At 39.2% G+C, this 14485-nt stretch overlaps 1 protein-coding gene across 21 annotated transcripts in view; it reads left to right on the top strand.

Moving 5' to 3' along the window:
• The window catches only part of dlg2 (discs, large homolog 2 (Drosophila)), a 256794-nt gene that overhangs the window by 220629 nt on the left and 21680 nt on the right, over window positions 1–14485 (top strand). For all 21 annotated transcript variants that reach the window (XM_049592539.1, XM_049592547.1, XM_049592558.1 and 18 more), the window contains 2 exons: window positions 3806–3962; window positions 7614–7716. In XM_049592539.1, the coding sequence (XP_049448496.1) occupies window positions 3806–3962; window positions 7614–7716 (260 nt within the window). The remainder of the gene's footprint in view (window positions 1–3805; window positions 3963–7613; window positions 7717–14485) is intronic.

Here is a 14485-nt window from a genome sequence, read left to right as displayed (position 1 = left end):
ATCAGACTTACTCCACCTGCAGCCTGTCACAAATTGTGTGCATTTCTAGCTGATTTTATTGCTCCCTCATGTCTGTTGTGTAATTAGCCGATTTTAATCATCTATCCATGTAATATTTCGGGCGACCTGACACACCAGTTTGGTGTTGGGGCAGCATTTATAAGAATTCTCTGTTCTTCTTTAAAACCCTTTGTATTTCTAAACATCATGGGACAGATGAGATGATGTGTGTCATGAGTATTGGAGGTAGAGAGGATGTCCTGTTTGGTTGATACAGTCCCTCCATCCTCACATCTCACTGGTTTCCCTGATTGGTGGAGCTAAGATAGGAGAAAGAGATGTGAATGAGGGAAGTAGCAGCCACGTTAGGCAAACTGAAAGCATCCAAATATAAATGGAAATTCAAGGATTGGTTTGGTCATAAATGTGACACTGCAGAGGCTGTTGCATGCTGCCAAGGTGATGAGTGACCTTGTCTGTTGTAGTCAGTAGTCACACATTTTTACTAACCCAATTCTTTCAACCATGATCTTTAACCATTTACCAGTGCTTAACCTTCACCACATGCCACCCACCTCTCTGAGCCATGTTGCCCCCTGCCGTGTCCAAACACATTTTTACTGCTCTGCTTGTACGAACCCTTTACTGTTCAATTTGACCCTTTATACCAACTTTGTTCAATTGATAAATTTCTAGGTTCTTTGCTGTTTCCATGGTAGCGCAGTCCTTTCACGGATTCATTTTAGTCCCAAGTGAATGAGAGTCAAAATGAGTTATAAGTGCGTTTTCCTATGACTGATCTAATAAACAGTGAAGCACATCTCTGAGACTGTGGGCAACCAAAGATCATGAAATAAGGAGTCTGTATTGACAGCTTTGAGATTGAGTCTGAGCTCTTGGCAAAGCCTAGTTGAGCTTAAAATCAACTGTAGCATCAAATTAGATGAGCATCCACCTTTAAAAATGTATTCTTTGGATTTCAGAGTATTGCAACGCAGGATAATCGATCCCCTCAGATTTTATTTTACAACTTACCCATCTCTTTTCCTCACTGATAGAATTCTTTTAACCAATATGTCCGACATACTCTGTTCTGGTTTGATTTTATTCTGATTATTTTAAATTACAAACAGAATATTTAAGGAACTAAATTCCTCCCACATTTACAGGTCTAAACATGTTATCAAGGATTACGTCATAGAACCCTGCTCATATCTACATACTCTACTTTAACAAATGATATTAAGTATATAGATGGTGTAGTAAGTATTCAGTAGTAGGAGCAGTTGTACACACGTTTTACGAATGGTAATTTGAGTTTTAATCATACAGTAGATCATTTTCGCCATCTGGTGTGAATGTGAATCCTCTGCTGACTGGACAGTTGTGAGTCTGATTGGTTGATAGATCTGTTGGATGTGATGTAAAACACAGATGCTGCTTTTCTGTAGGTGCAGTCAAGTCCTCTGACAGTTTGCCACATGGCAAAAGAAACAGGGATTTACTGCAGGAAGACAACAGTTGCTCTTTGCAGTAGAATATGAATGTCTCTACTTTTAAAGTCCATCTGTCACTTCCCATTTGAAACAATATTGTTAGATTTTAAGAACACTGTGGCTACATATGCATATGCATATGCATGGCAGACACTTGCATTTTTTGTTATCTGAATGGAGAGTGTAAGGACAGAGGATGATGTACACATTGTGAAGCCCTCTGAAGCAAAGCTGTGATATGTGACTTTGGCCTATATAAATATAAGTAGCTTGACTTCTCTTCAGCCCCCAAACTGATCAAAACTGAGCCTCCTCTCTGTGGAGAAGTTGCGATGTGCACGTTAATATGTGCAGCACACAGTTTGTGTTTCTATGTCCATAGCTGGGCTGCATGGGTGGAGAGACGGTGTCATCCTAGGGATACAATCACTCTACTAATTTAAAGATATAATATTTAACTTTGCCGCATTAAAAGGTCTAAAAACAACTAGACCCATGTTATATATTTTGTTGAGCACTGAGGGAATCCTTACCAGGAGAAAATGACTGTAATGACATCATTGCTCTGTCTTGCCTTCATCTTAGTATAAACCATTTTTAACCTGAACCTTACTCTATCCCATCCATGATTGTCTTGGGCTTCAAACATAAGAGACAGTACTGAGATATTTTCTTCAGACTATGAAAATGTCACAAACAAGATGAAGTTGAACCACCAAAGTTATCTGCTGTTTTCCAAATGTTGTTAAATTATTGAAACCTATTATTCATGTTTATAATGTTCCATGATTAATCATGCATTTACCGTAGGGGGTTGATTTAGTGTCTCATGTGAACCATGCAACCATAATAACAACAGCACCAAGCCCGTCACCGAGTGCTTGTTTGATGATGAATGATCAGAGACTATGGGTTTACTCACAGACATTGTGCTGGGTATGATATACATATAAAGCCTAAACAATTCTCTTCACATTAAGTCACTTCTGCTCTCTGCATGAATGATTCCTTCATCTGTTCTGCAGCAGCTTTCTGCAAACTATTTATCATTTCCACTAAATGTCAATTCATTCTTTAGGGCATCCAAACTGCGTTGCTTTGTGATCAGAAGATGTTTTGTTATAAAACTTGCAGTGTTGTAAAGATGGTTGAAAGTGGCAGAGAGCAGATCGAAATTGGGGGATCTGTACTCCATTAGAAGTAACTGAACATAATTATGCTAATCAGGTTTTGGAGGCTGATTTTATTTTGCTTGTTTTTAAGGTTAGGATTAATAAAGTGCGAGAAGAGCTGTCACAAACTACATAGTATGTTACAGTTTAGTACAACATGTTGTGTGTTTTTGTCAAGTTAAAACCTCCTAAGTTCCTGATGAAGCCGGAAACTTTTGATGTGTCTATAAATGATGTTGAGTCAAAGGTTGGCTTTTTGACAGTATTGAAGCAATTGGTGGAATACAGTGGACATATAATTGGTGCCTCTGAAGTACAAGAGAAGATGAAGCAAATACTCAGCAACTTTGCTTTAAAAAGCCTCAAGGGAAAGGCCTAGACTGCCCAATTATGTGGTGTCCCATCTTCATGCTACTGTAGTTTATACATTTACCAGCAGATGGCAGTATACTGCTTACTTCATGATGACATTGCTGGACTTTGCAAAAGGCAAAATACTTTGTGGATCAGTTTGCTGGATATCATTCCTGTTTGAGAATACATAAAAATAACTGCTGCCATCTCTCTCTATGTACACTGTAGGCACAGGAAAAAAAAAAAAAAAAAATATATATATATATATATATATATATATATATGTATATATATGTATATGTATATATACATTTATTTATATCATATGGCCTCTGCCTTGAAGCAAATCTTATCGAAACTGGAATCTGTGGCCTAAAGTATGTCTGTATTTGAGTCAGTGACCTGAAAATGCTATGGCACCCCTACAGTGAGCTAGTGTCCCTTAGTACATGTTTGTAGACACTCTGTGCATGTATCCTAGTGTGTGTGCATGTGTGAGAGAGAGACAGAGAGAGAAAAGAAGCCAGGGTGTATGTAAGCATGTGACGAGGTTTCCTTTTCCGTCAGAACTGAATTGGGGACAAGTGATCCTAAGTAGAGCACCATCCCCCTGTGGAGCTCCAGCAGTCTTTGAGCTCTGTTGCCTGAGCAAAGCATCACTGAGGCTTTTGTCGACGCACCGTGCGTTTGTTGTCCACCTCTCTGCCTTCTGCCGCTTGAGCTGAAGATGCTGAAACCCACCGACTCCCCCGAGCTGATGTACTATCTGAACTGTCTGTACAGGGAACCTAGGAAGGTCGTGCTCCACAAAGGCTCCACAGGCCTGGGCTTCAACATCGTGGGCGGCGAGGATGGCGAGGGCATCTTTGTCTCGTTCATCCTGGCAGGAGGGCCCGCTGACCTGAGTGGAGAGCTGAGGCGAGGCGACCAGATCTTATCGGTGAGTGCACAAGAGTCACCTCTGCCTGATATTATAGATACAAGACACACACATGTTGGACAACATTACAAAGTGACTGAGATTACAAGACAGGAATCATTAATTGACAAGTCACCACCTGGATCTGAGTTTTGGCTTATATGTTATAGAAATGTGTGACCTGCTGATTGAAAATTAGTATAACAGTCTTTCATGATTCAAAACAAAATCTTAATATATACAAATGTAACCGATCTTCTTACCCATTACATTATAAAAATCTTCATTTCAGAGGTGATCATAAAATGAGCTAAACTAACTGAACAAAGCTTGAAATAATAAGGTTCTCTCACTGCAAGTATGGATCTACTTTTAAGATGGTCAACTTGTTAAACCTCTTTGTTCCCGGCATATTAATAGAGAATGTAATAGTCCACTGGCCTAGATTCATTTTCAAGGCCAAACATTACCAACCTGGTCTCTTTATTTCTGTTCCTGCAGTATTTCTCCAGTATTACGAGGTGTTGTGTGTTTCTGGTAAATACTAGTACTTAATTTTATGCTGATCTTGTGGAGTGGTTAGCTTTTCAACCCTGAAGTTGGTCTGTATTTCTAGGTGTCCCATTCAGAGCCCATTTTGAGACATTATGATTGTATCCTATTAACCTTAACATCGCTTTAATAGGGTTACGTATGCTAAAAGAAGTGGTTGTATAAACTGTCGAACGCTACAGGTGGTATTTTACACTATGTCTATCAACAGTCATGCTTTAAGTAAATTCAGTCAATCAAAACCTGAACTCCCTGGTTCTAGCTTATCAAATGTGAAAATCTGCTGCTCTTCGCTTGAGGCTGATTTATAGTTAGACATAAGCTCCATGCAGAGCCCAGGCTGTAGCTTACTTCAGTGGTCTAAACCATTATGTTTATTTATACTTGTGTGGTGCTATCTGTGTCACTCTGCAATTAAACCTGCAAAACACTAGTTGGTAGTGGGGTTTCTATGCCACTCTGCTGGGTTTCTGTGATGTGCTGTAAAGTTTGATTGGTTCACCTAATACATACAAAACCACAAACTGTGTAAAACACAAAAAACATGGCTTAATAGTGACAGTCTTGAACAAAAGTACAAAATTTGGAGTACAGACAAAACAAATTGTCTTTTGCTGGACACATTTTCACCACAAATACAAAAATGCTAGCATTATTAGCATAAGTCCATAACATTTTACATTGCATTAATTAGCCTGGCAGCTAGCAGACTTTTCCTCTACTCATATAAAGCCAGCACAAATCACACACAAAACTTCAAATGCTACATTTAACAAAGGTGACATTCAAAATTTAGCTTCATTATAACCCACAAGGTTTACCAACAAAACAATTGTCTTATACAAGACATGTTTTCCCCGCATGCTAACGTTAATAGCATAAACCTATGACGTTTCCCATAGCATGAATTAGCCCAGAAGGTAGCGGACTTTTCCTCTACTCATATGACGCAAGGATTAATCACACACACGACTTCAAATGCTACATTTAACAAAGATAGTCAAAATTTGGCTCCATTATAACTCGCAAGGTTCACCAACAAAATGAGTATCTTATATTAGACATGTTTTCCCCACATAATGCATTATTAGCATAGGCCTATGACATTTCCCTTTGTATAAATTATCCTAGCTGTTAGCAGACTTTTCCTCTACTCACATGAAGCCAGGATAAATCACTCACAAGAGTTCTAATGCTATTTTATGGGGGCTTTATTTTCTTTGCAATTGATCATTTATAATCTGTGAAATAAAAGTAAATAAAACCTTCATTTCCACTGAGGGAGATGATTGCACTGTACAAAAAGAAACAGGAGGTCTGCCTCCCGTAGTTACATTTCAGCGGAGATGCACATTGGACTGCTCCTTTGAAATTAAGCTAAATATCTTTGGAGTTTGAACTGACCAACACAAGCCATTTCAGCACATTTAATTTTTCTGACATTTTAGTTGATATAACATTGACAAATTAATCAATAAGGTAAATAATTTGTAGTTGCGGTATTATTTCCTTTGGAATCTTCTCATAACAATTCAGACCCTGTGGGTGAGATGCCAGGGTATGCAGCAGTTGCAACGGACTCCTGAATCACAACCATAACGCCATCAGCATTTACTGTTGTGCATTCAAGGGCTGAAAAAAATTCTTTTTTCAAAAATGATGAAGAGCTGCAATTGCCTGCACACAGATTCAGACTGCCAAAGACTAATCAGAGGAGCATCAACCTAAAATGATACTTTCCAAGTGTCTCTGCAATGTTAACTAACCAAACACACAGTATTCTGAATGAAGTGTGTGATAAAGTCCAGATATTTTTGAATTCCATACATTATCATACTTGTGACCAATGTAACAGTGTCATCTATAAAAAGATGTGGTGATATTTTACCTAATCTGGGCATCTAGTGAGGTGACACATACACTTAAATTGCCTTTGTGAGCAACAAGCCTTTCATGTTTTGACATTGTAACAATCGCTTGATTTAATCAGCATCTACTATTGGTTTACAAAATTAGGTATTTACAGTATTCATGACTGCGGCATAACACACACACACACACACACACACACACACACACACAATAAAAATGAATGTATGTATGAGGTTGTATGAACTGACTGTGATGATGAGCAGACTGCACAGTGGGCAGTAGCTGGGAGGAAGTGATTGTTCTGCCTCATTGTAGTTAATTGTAATAGTTTGCCTCCCACACTGTGCAACAGATTACGCTGTCTCTTTGCATTGTAGTGTTATGGTATTATATAGCCTGCAGACTGTTAAATCAACGTGGCACTGTCTGACTGGTAATGTGTGTCCAATCAGCCTGTCTTGATGAAGGCAGTTAATATTCCAGCAGTGGCCTGGTTTGAAGTCTGACATTAACTTCCTCCTCACCTGTTGACCATACACTCTTTTATCTCTGCACACACTGTGTTCACATCCAGTGTGGCTCCATTTGCACTTACACCTGGGGCTGTTTGTCTGGAGCTGGTTTCAGCAGCCGGTTCTCTAATAATGTGAGGAAGTTGAACACCTGCTTTGCTGTTGTAATGAAAGATGCAGAGAAAAATAGATTAAGCCAGTCTTCTTAAACATGAGAATTGAATTCACAAATAAAATCTTGAATTTATGTGTTGCAGAAGCATTTGTGTTTACAAGCATGCACTCTTTAATATGTTAAGATGCATCACACCTCTACATGTTTGTGGGTACCTTACAGAAGTACCCATAAAGTTTGGTCAGCAAAAATAAGAGACAAACCGTGGGAAAGAGATCTACAACACTGACTTGCATTTAAGATCATAATAGATAATGTAAATAAATAAGTCTTTCCCACAAGATGCCCCTTGATTTAAAATTTGTAACCTCCATTCACTGCACCTCAACCATGGCCATTTGGCCAGATTACAGCTTTGCACATAAACCGTTATATACATATGATATTGAATTAAAAACAAAAATTTAAATTAAAAAAAAAGAAAGAAATATGTACCTATAGTGTGGTATCATTGTAAGGATATCGTGTATTTGCACTGGTGTTGAAAGTTTCTGCACTGTGTCCTATAAAACAGGATTTTGGCCCAAATAATCCTGTGACTTTTCCGTGTTGTTTAAACAGGTAAATGGTATTGACCTGCGAGGAGCCACACATGAACAAGCAGCAGCAGCACTGAAAGGAGCTGGCCAGGTGGTCACCATCATTGCCCAGTACAGACCAGAAGGTGAGTCAGCACAAACAAGTTGCCTGTGGTGTTAATGTCCTGCTTTACCGCACAAACATGCATAGGACAATGCTTAAGTAGGTCCCCCCTACCCACTGAGTTACTTGGCTCTAATCAGACCAAGTGATGGCTCACCTTATGTTTCATCACTAACTTTATTCACTCATCATCACTTCTTTATACCTCCTCATGTTCAAAGCAAGCGGTGCATCTGTTGAACAGTCACAATAGAAGCCTCACGCATAATTCTCTTTTCACATGTGGTGAAGATGGAATTAAAAACAAAAATGTGGTTTTGATTGAGGACAAAATGACAAAATTGACCACACTATACTTAGTGGAAACAGCCCACACAGATGTTGGACAAAAGACAAGAATATTGTGATGTCTACATACTACAAACTTGCAGAAAAACTGTCCTTCATATGGATTTTGGGCCCTATTTAAACAGTTTATAGCGTATGGTCTAAAGTGCATGGCACAAGTGCACTTAGGGCGTGTCCAACCACTTATGCCAGTTAAACGGTGCATAATCTGGGCACAAAGTAAGGTGCAAGGAGCAAAGTGGTTGTATATAGTCTCTTAATTAATCATAAGTGTTTTTTTTCATTCAACCAATCAGAGTGCAATCTCCTATTCCCTTTACAAGCCAGGTGCGCATACTCCTGGTGTATTGCTATTTACATGGTGGATTTGGCAAATTGGAGTAGCAAGTTGTTTTCTGCTGAGAGTAATGCAGTGAGAGCAGCAATGTCACTGCAGTAAATGTTGTGGTACATTTAAACAGCAAAACTAAAAAATGTTGTTAGAAACTTGACAGGAAACAGAACTAAACTTTGAGCTTCGGAAATAATCAATGAATTTATGCTGCTCCTCATGAGAGATTTCACACAAACTCTCTGACTGTGGAGTCGGACAGCAGCTCTGTAGCTCTGCTCTGATCTCTGCTATGTTCACATTTTAAAGAATGTCATTAATGTTTTTCTCATTAATGATGTATTATTTAACCCACCCAGAGAGTACGCACGTGCCTATGTCGGCATATCTTATTATCTGAATAATACAGCCTTTAAATAGCAGGAAAATACTACACCATTCTGACTTTAGACCAGGTTTTTGTTGGCTGATGTCATTAATTTATATATTAAACATATTAATAAGAGGCTGTGTTTCAAAGACAGGTGCTCTGCCTCCATGTTGTGGCAGCTTCACCAACCTGCATCTCAGCTGTGGAAGTGGGAATTAGGTAGCATGAGAAAATTTCCTGCTGAGCAGATCAGAGCAGGAAAGATCTTCACTGGTTGTCAAGTTTGATGCTAAGCAGACAGTTGTACCGGCGTATAACTGAAACTGGGAACCAATGCAAGGTCACTTCTCATTTCATGTTTGGTTTGACATTTTCAAATCCCAAGGTTTCTTTTGTCTGCTCATTACACCACACATGACTGCAGGGATAAATCATAAGGTTGTATCTCTGCATGGACTCTTTTATGGCTCTCCGATAAATGAGATTTGAGTCAATTTGGCCCTTTAACTGAAGTCTTTCTGTTTCACCTTCAGAATAAGTGCTCCATGAGTCTCAGTGAAAGTGTGCATCAGCTGTTTTTCATAAAGTTATGTGCATTTCCATAATTTATTGAATGGTTGGCAACAGGAAGCAGCTTTTAATGAGTTTACAGTTTAATGACCATTACATGATTTTACTATTTTTATCTTTAAATGATGCATACAGTGAAACTTTCTGGTCCACGGTCTTAGAGAGTTTTTTTTAAGTGTAAAGACAAGAAATGTTGAATCACTCAAAGTTTCTGAAAAGAGTTTCGAGAAGGTAATAATGATATGATCTGATTCAACAAACAAAATTTGTTTTAATTCCTTTGTCCTGTAGCATTATTATGTAGATTGTGATACCATGCGGGGCATGTTCATGCTGATTCAAGTGTACCACACTGTCTGCCAACCTACTGTAAGTTAACATGTAGTGGATCAGACAGCTTTGACTGGTGACATGCCTCCTCTGATTAAGGTCAACAGAAGCAGTATCTACTGGAGGGCTGTAGAGGCAGTGACTCATGGTCAGAGATCCCTCAATGTCTCAGAGGTGCCAGACTCACAAACCGTCCAGACCGTTATACCAAGAGCAGTGGTGGGTGTTTGTCTCAAAAGTATCTACATCAAGGTTCTTTTCTCTCCCATCTAAAACCTTAAACATTCATCTAAAACATTCAAGTCAAAAGCGTAATCTGTGGAGTCATGGTCTCTTTATACATTACTTGATTTATGCTTATGCTTAAAACATCAGTTAGACTTTTGGCAACAACTGCCTCAAGAGACTGGTTTTGGTGTAAGAGTGCTTTTGCTTCTCAAACATGATGTATTATTAAAAACAAATAAATAAAAAAGTTCTTGAGGGCTGACAAAAATGTTACATCCCAGAAGCTCAGACTGACTTTGTTCTGTCTCATAGGAGAATCCTAAGTCGTGAAGCAAAGATCAGAAGAGAATCTATATGACTTGGCATCTAGTTCAGTCTCAGGCTCTCTGTAATCAAGAGTTTTAATTTAGGGAGGACTCAGAAATCCGTTTCATCAAAACTCCCAACTTATTCAGCTTCTTGCTTTATTCCCCTCTGAGGTGACCTCTTACAACTGACTGACCTAGCTCTAAACCCCTCTGCATCTAACAACTGCTTTCTCTTCTTACCCATCAGAACTTGCTCTATGCTCACCGCGACGGGCCCGCTCTCCTGCACCAGGTTTGTGCCATTGGCACCTGTGGCTGCTCTGAGCTTTAGCATCACTCATCAGTGAGAGTCACTGAGTGAATGTGATCAAAGACAGTCTGTTCACTCCTCTTCACCGAGCGTTTGCCCCACTGACGCACACCTAATCCTTTCCTCTCCCAGCCTGTTTTGACTTTCACTCCCCCACTGCACATGTACTGTTTAAACCCTCCTGACTTTACCTTTTGTTCTTGTGCTCCCGGGTCGTGACCCTTCAAACAATGTCCTATTTTCCTCCCCTTTGAAAATGTTATTAAATGATGTGCTCTTTTAAAATATAGCCTGTTATTACAAATAAATGCAGAGACAGTTACTCATCTATTGCAGCTCAGTCTAATAGCTCCATAAAGTATATATTTTATTTCATTGAATACCTTTGTTTTAATGTTCAGCTGTCAGTCGACTTTATTGGGAGCCCTTTTCCAACAGAAATAGGTAATAATAACTGTCTACAGTCATCCAGAGTAACCAGGACACTGTCTCTGGAAAGAGGCATTACTGTTTATTTTTTAACAAATGTAAGCTGTCATTGATGTGAACCAAAAAAAAAAATCAAATTTACCTTCATTCTGTTGGGGTGAAGGCAGAGCGATCAGTAGTCAGCATCTCATGACCTCAACAAATAAATCCAAAACTATACTACTGGCAGTCTGGATTATACCTCCTGTATAGTACTGGGGGGTAAATATTAACTTAAATAGTTTAATGTGCAACATTTCCACCTTTGTAAAGCTTAACATAAGTAATGTTATGCTTTACAAGCGGTAATTGTTAGCAGGTTGCTGTATTTTCATTTGAAATGTAGTCTACAGTTTTGTAGGCAGAGCATTGCGTCCTCAAAAACACAGGAAGGAGCAGGCAGAGGCTTATGGGTGCTAGGATGCTGATATCACACCCATTGTCCTCTCGAGAGTTTGCAAATTCATAAAGTACAGATGCTTAAAAGGAGCAAGTCATGTTTCTAAATTGATTTATCACACATAGGTTATTGTCTTTAGTGAGTAGACACATAAATTGTTCAGAAGATGGTGTACAATGGTCACTATTACAAAACAAGACCAGCATGGTGATGACGAGCTTTGACACGAAGCTGGTGATTCTGATTATTCACTAATTTTTAACAAAAGATTCCTACAAACACAATGGCATGTTAAAAGATTTGTATTGTAACTAACATATAAGCTTTCTTAAAAGAGCTAAAGCAGATGTTGTATGTCCAAGGATATGAGTTCAGCCTTCATTAACAACTGGCAACAGAATTTGTGCAGTTCCTTAGATACATGCTGGATGAGCCAAAGGAAAATAAGATTATGATGATGAGTTTAGTTCAATATTTTAATAGAATTTGTGGGATTAGAGGTTGCCATATGGTTTCTTTCCCCACTTTTGTTATTCACACAAACACACACACATATTATTCACTCTTGGGATGCGTGTGTGCGTGCATGCATGCCTGGGTGTGTGTGTGTGAAGGTCAGACTGAAGTAGCTTCAGCCAAAACACTCCAATCTTCCTCCATATTTTAAATTACATTCGATTAGAATAGATTTAACTTTGTTGTCATTGCACAGAGTCCAGGTACTGAGACAATGAAATGCAGTTTAGCATTGCTGTCACCGAGGCACCAGAGTTTAGATCGGTGACAACTGAGGAGAAAAAAGCTGGAGGGCAGACAGTCTTTGGCTGGGGTCAGAGGTGTCCCTGAAGATGCTGCGCGCACTCTGCAGACACCACTTTAGCTGGACAGCCTCAATAGCAGGAAATGATTCACTGAGCAGTTTCCAGCAGTTACCTTCAGATCCAAGACAGAGCAGTTGCCATACCATACTGTGAAGTAGTCGATGCTGTTGATAGTGCAGCAGGAGAAGTTCTCCAGAACAGAAGAAGTCCATCTGTTTCCTTAAGAAGAGATGCTGGTGAGCCCTCATGACTAGGGTTGAAGCATTGAGGGTCCATGAGAGGTTCTCGTGTGGACACCCAGAAACTAAAAGCTGCTGACATGCTCAATCTTCATCCTGTTAATGCAGGTGGGAGTGTGTGTGCAACCTTTGGTCTTCTTGAAGTCCACAATGAGCTCCTTGGTCTTGTTGGTGTTGAGGGCCAGGTTAGTCACCTCACTGCGCTGCCAGGTGCTGGACTTCTTCCTTGTAAGCCGAGTCGTTGTTGCTGATGAGGCCAACCACTGTTGAGAAGAGAAGAGGACTCAGCACACTGCCCTGTGGGATGCCGGAGTTTAGGGTGTGATTTGAGGAGGTTCAGTTGTCTAATCTAATAGACAGAGGTCTGCTGGTCACAAAGTCCAATTGCAGATGTGTCTACAGCTCCAGAATAATGATATAATAACCTATGCATAATCAGATATACATAACAACTGATAAGCCAACAAGTATACACAGCAAACAAGTCATCCTGTTTAGTACGTCCGCACTTGTCTCCGCCCCTGCACTGCTTATGAGCAGCCACAGGAGAGAGAGAGAGAGGTTTTATCCTTTCTGTACTTAGTGCTGCACTCAGCAGAGTCACAGAATTGGACTGTTTGTAGAGAACAGACAGGAGGAACACCAGGGGAGCACAATATAAGAAAGAGACGCCAGCAGTAGAGGATTTAACATCAAAGTGAACATGCAGACAGGTATGTGAGAACTATTTCAGGGTAAGATGGGCATAAAAAACAAGAGGAAGATCACTTTAGAGTAAATAGTGTAGAAATTTCAGTTTCTAATATTGGATTGTGATTTTGCATTTTGTTGTTGAAGATTATCAAGTATGAAAGGGGATCTCCTCATTTCAGTTTCCTTTGCTCTCATGTACAGGCTTAGCCTTGTTATTTCTTTAGTAGCCTAACTCATGGGATGGTCAGGGAGCACAGCAGTGTCAGAGAAAGCATGGAAGAGTTTGATGCAAGTGTGGCAGCCTGTAGACCGTTGTAGTGGGTTTTCTTGGAAAATACTGAAAAATAAAATGAAATCACAACACATTTTAGCTGTATTTACAGTCTATCTCTCCTATTATTTCTCACTGATTAATACTAAAATACAGGTTGTACCGTCAGTGGTTGTCTGTGTCATGAAAGAACATGTCACGTCTCTTTACTGGTTGATCTTTTTAAGTGACAGATTAGCCAGCTATGCCTCAAGTTATCAGCTTTTTCATCCTCATAGTAACCGCACTGTCGGGTAAAGCATACTCGTCAACGGCGTGACAGGTTTCCACATCCTGACATCCACTTTTACTTTGCTGGGAGCAACTCAGTTCATGGCTTCAGACATCACTGAGTGGAAATCCTGGAAATGAATTATGTGTGGGGGCTTGTGTATTCTCAGTTTAATGGTAGATGTCTGTAATATAACACAAAGGATTGCCTTTAGAAATCAGAAAATGTCTTACATCTGTTCTCTTATGAATAATTCGTCTAATGTGTTAAAGTAAAATTAGTAATTTTTAATATCAATTTATTTCATAGTCAAGTTCTGTTTGCAGTCACTTGCAAGGCTGAAAATGATTATTACACATGAATGGCAAAAAGTTGGTCATTATATATAGTTTGGCATGTATTTCTCAAAGATTAGATGTAGGCCACGGTAAATACACTGACTCCTGTTAAGACCACACTAAACAGAAATATAGACTGAAACTGCTTTAGTAGAACAACTATCAATGACAAATTGGTAGCAAATTACATGTCACCAACTCAGAACATATTATTCTAAAGGGTCTAAGTGTAAAAAATAGCAAAAACTCAGTGCTGAACTCTACTGACTATTAATATACGTACATCTCTTTGTATATCTAATCTATGTATCCATGTAATAATGGAAACGTGCATCCAGTGCAAAGCTCACAATAAAAATGATATTTAATAGCCTCTTTTTGATTATAAATTTCCATTACGCAAACCTCAACCCTTTATCTTGATCTCCACTAATTTGACTGTACTGAGAATAAAAAAAAAAAAAAAAAATCAAATCTCCTCTTTCCCAGAATGTA

The sequence above is a fragment of the Epinephelus fuscoguttatus genome, linkage group LG12, assembly GCF_011397635.1.
Source record: "Epinephelus fuscoguttatus linkage group LG12, E.fuscoguttatus.final_Chr_v1".
NCBI classification, from domain to species: domain Eukaryota; kingdom Metazoa; phylum Chordata; class Actinopteri; order Perciformes; family Serranidae; genus Epinephelus; species Epinephelus fuscoguttatus.
Note: the sequence above shows the minus strand (reverse complement) of the source record. Positions and strands in the feature narration are given on the sequence as shown.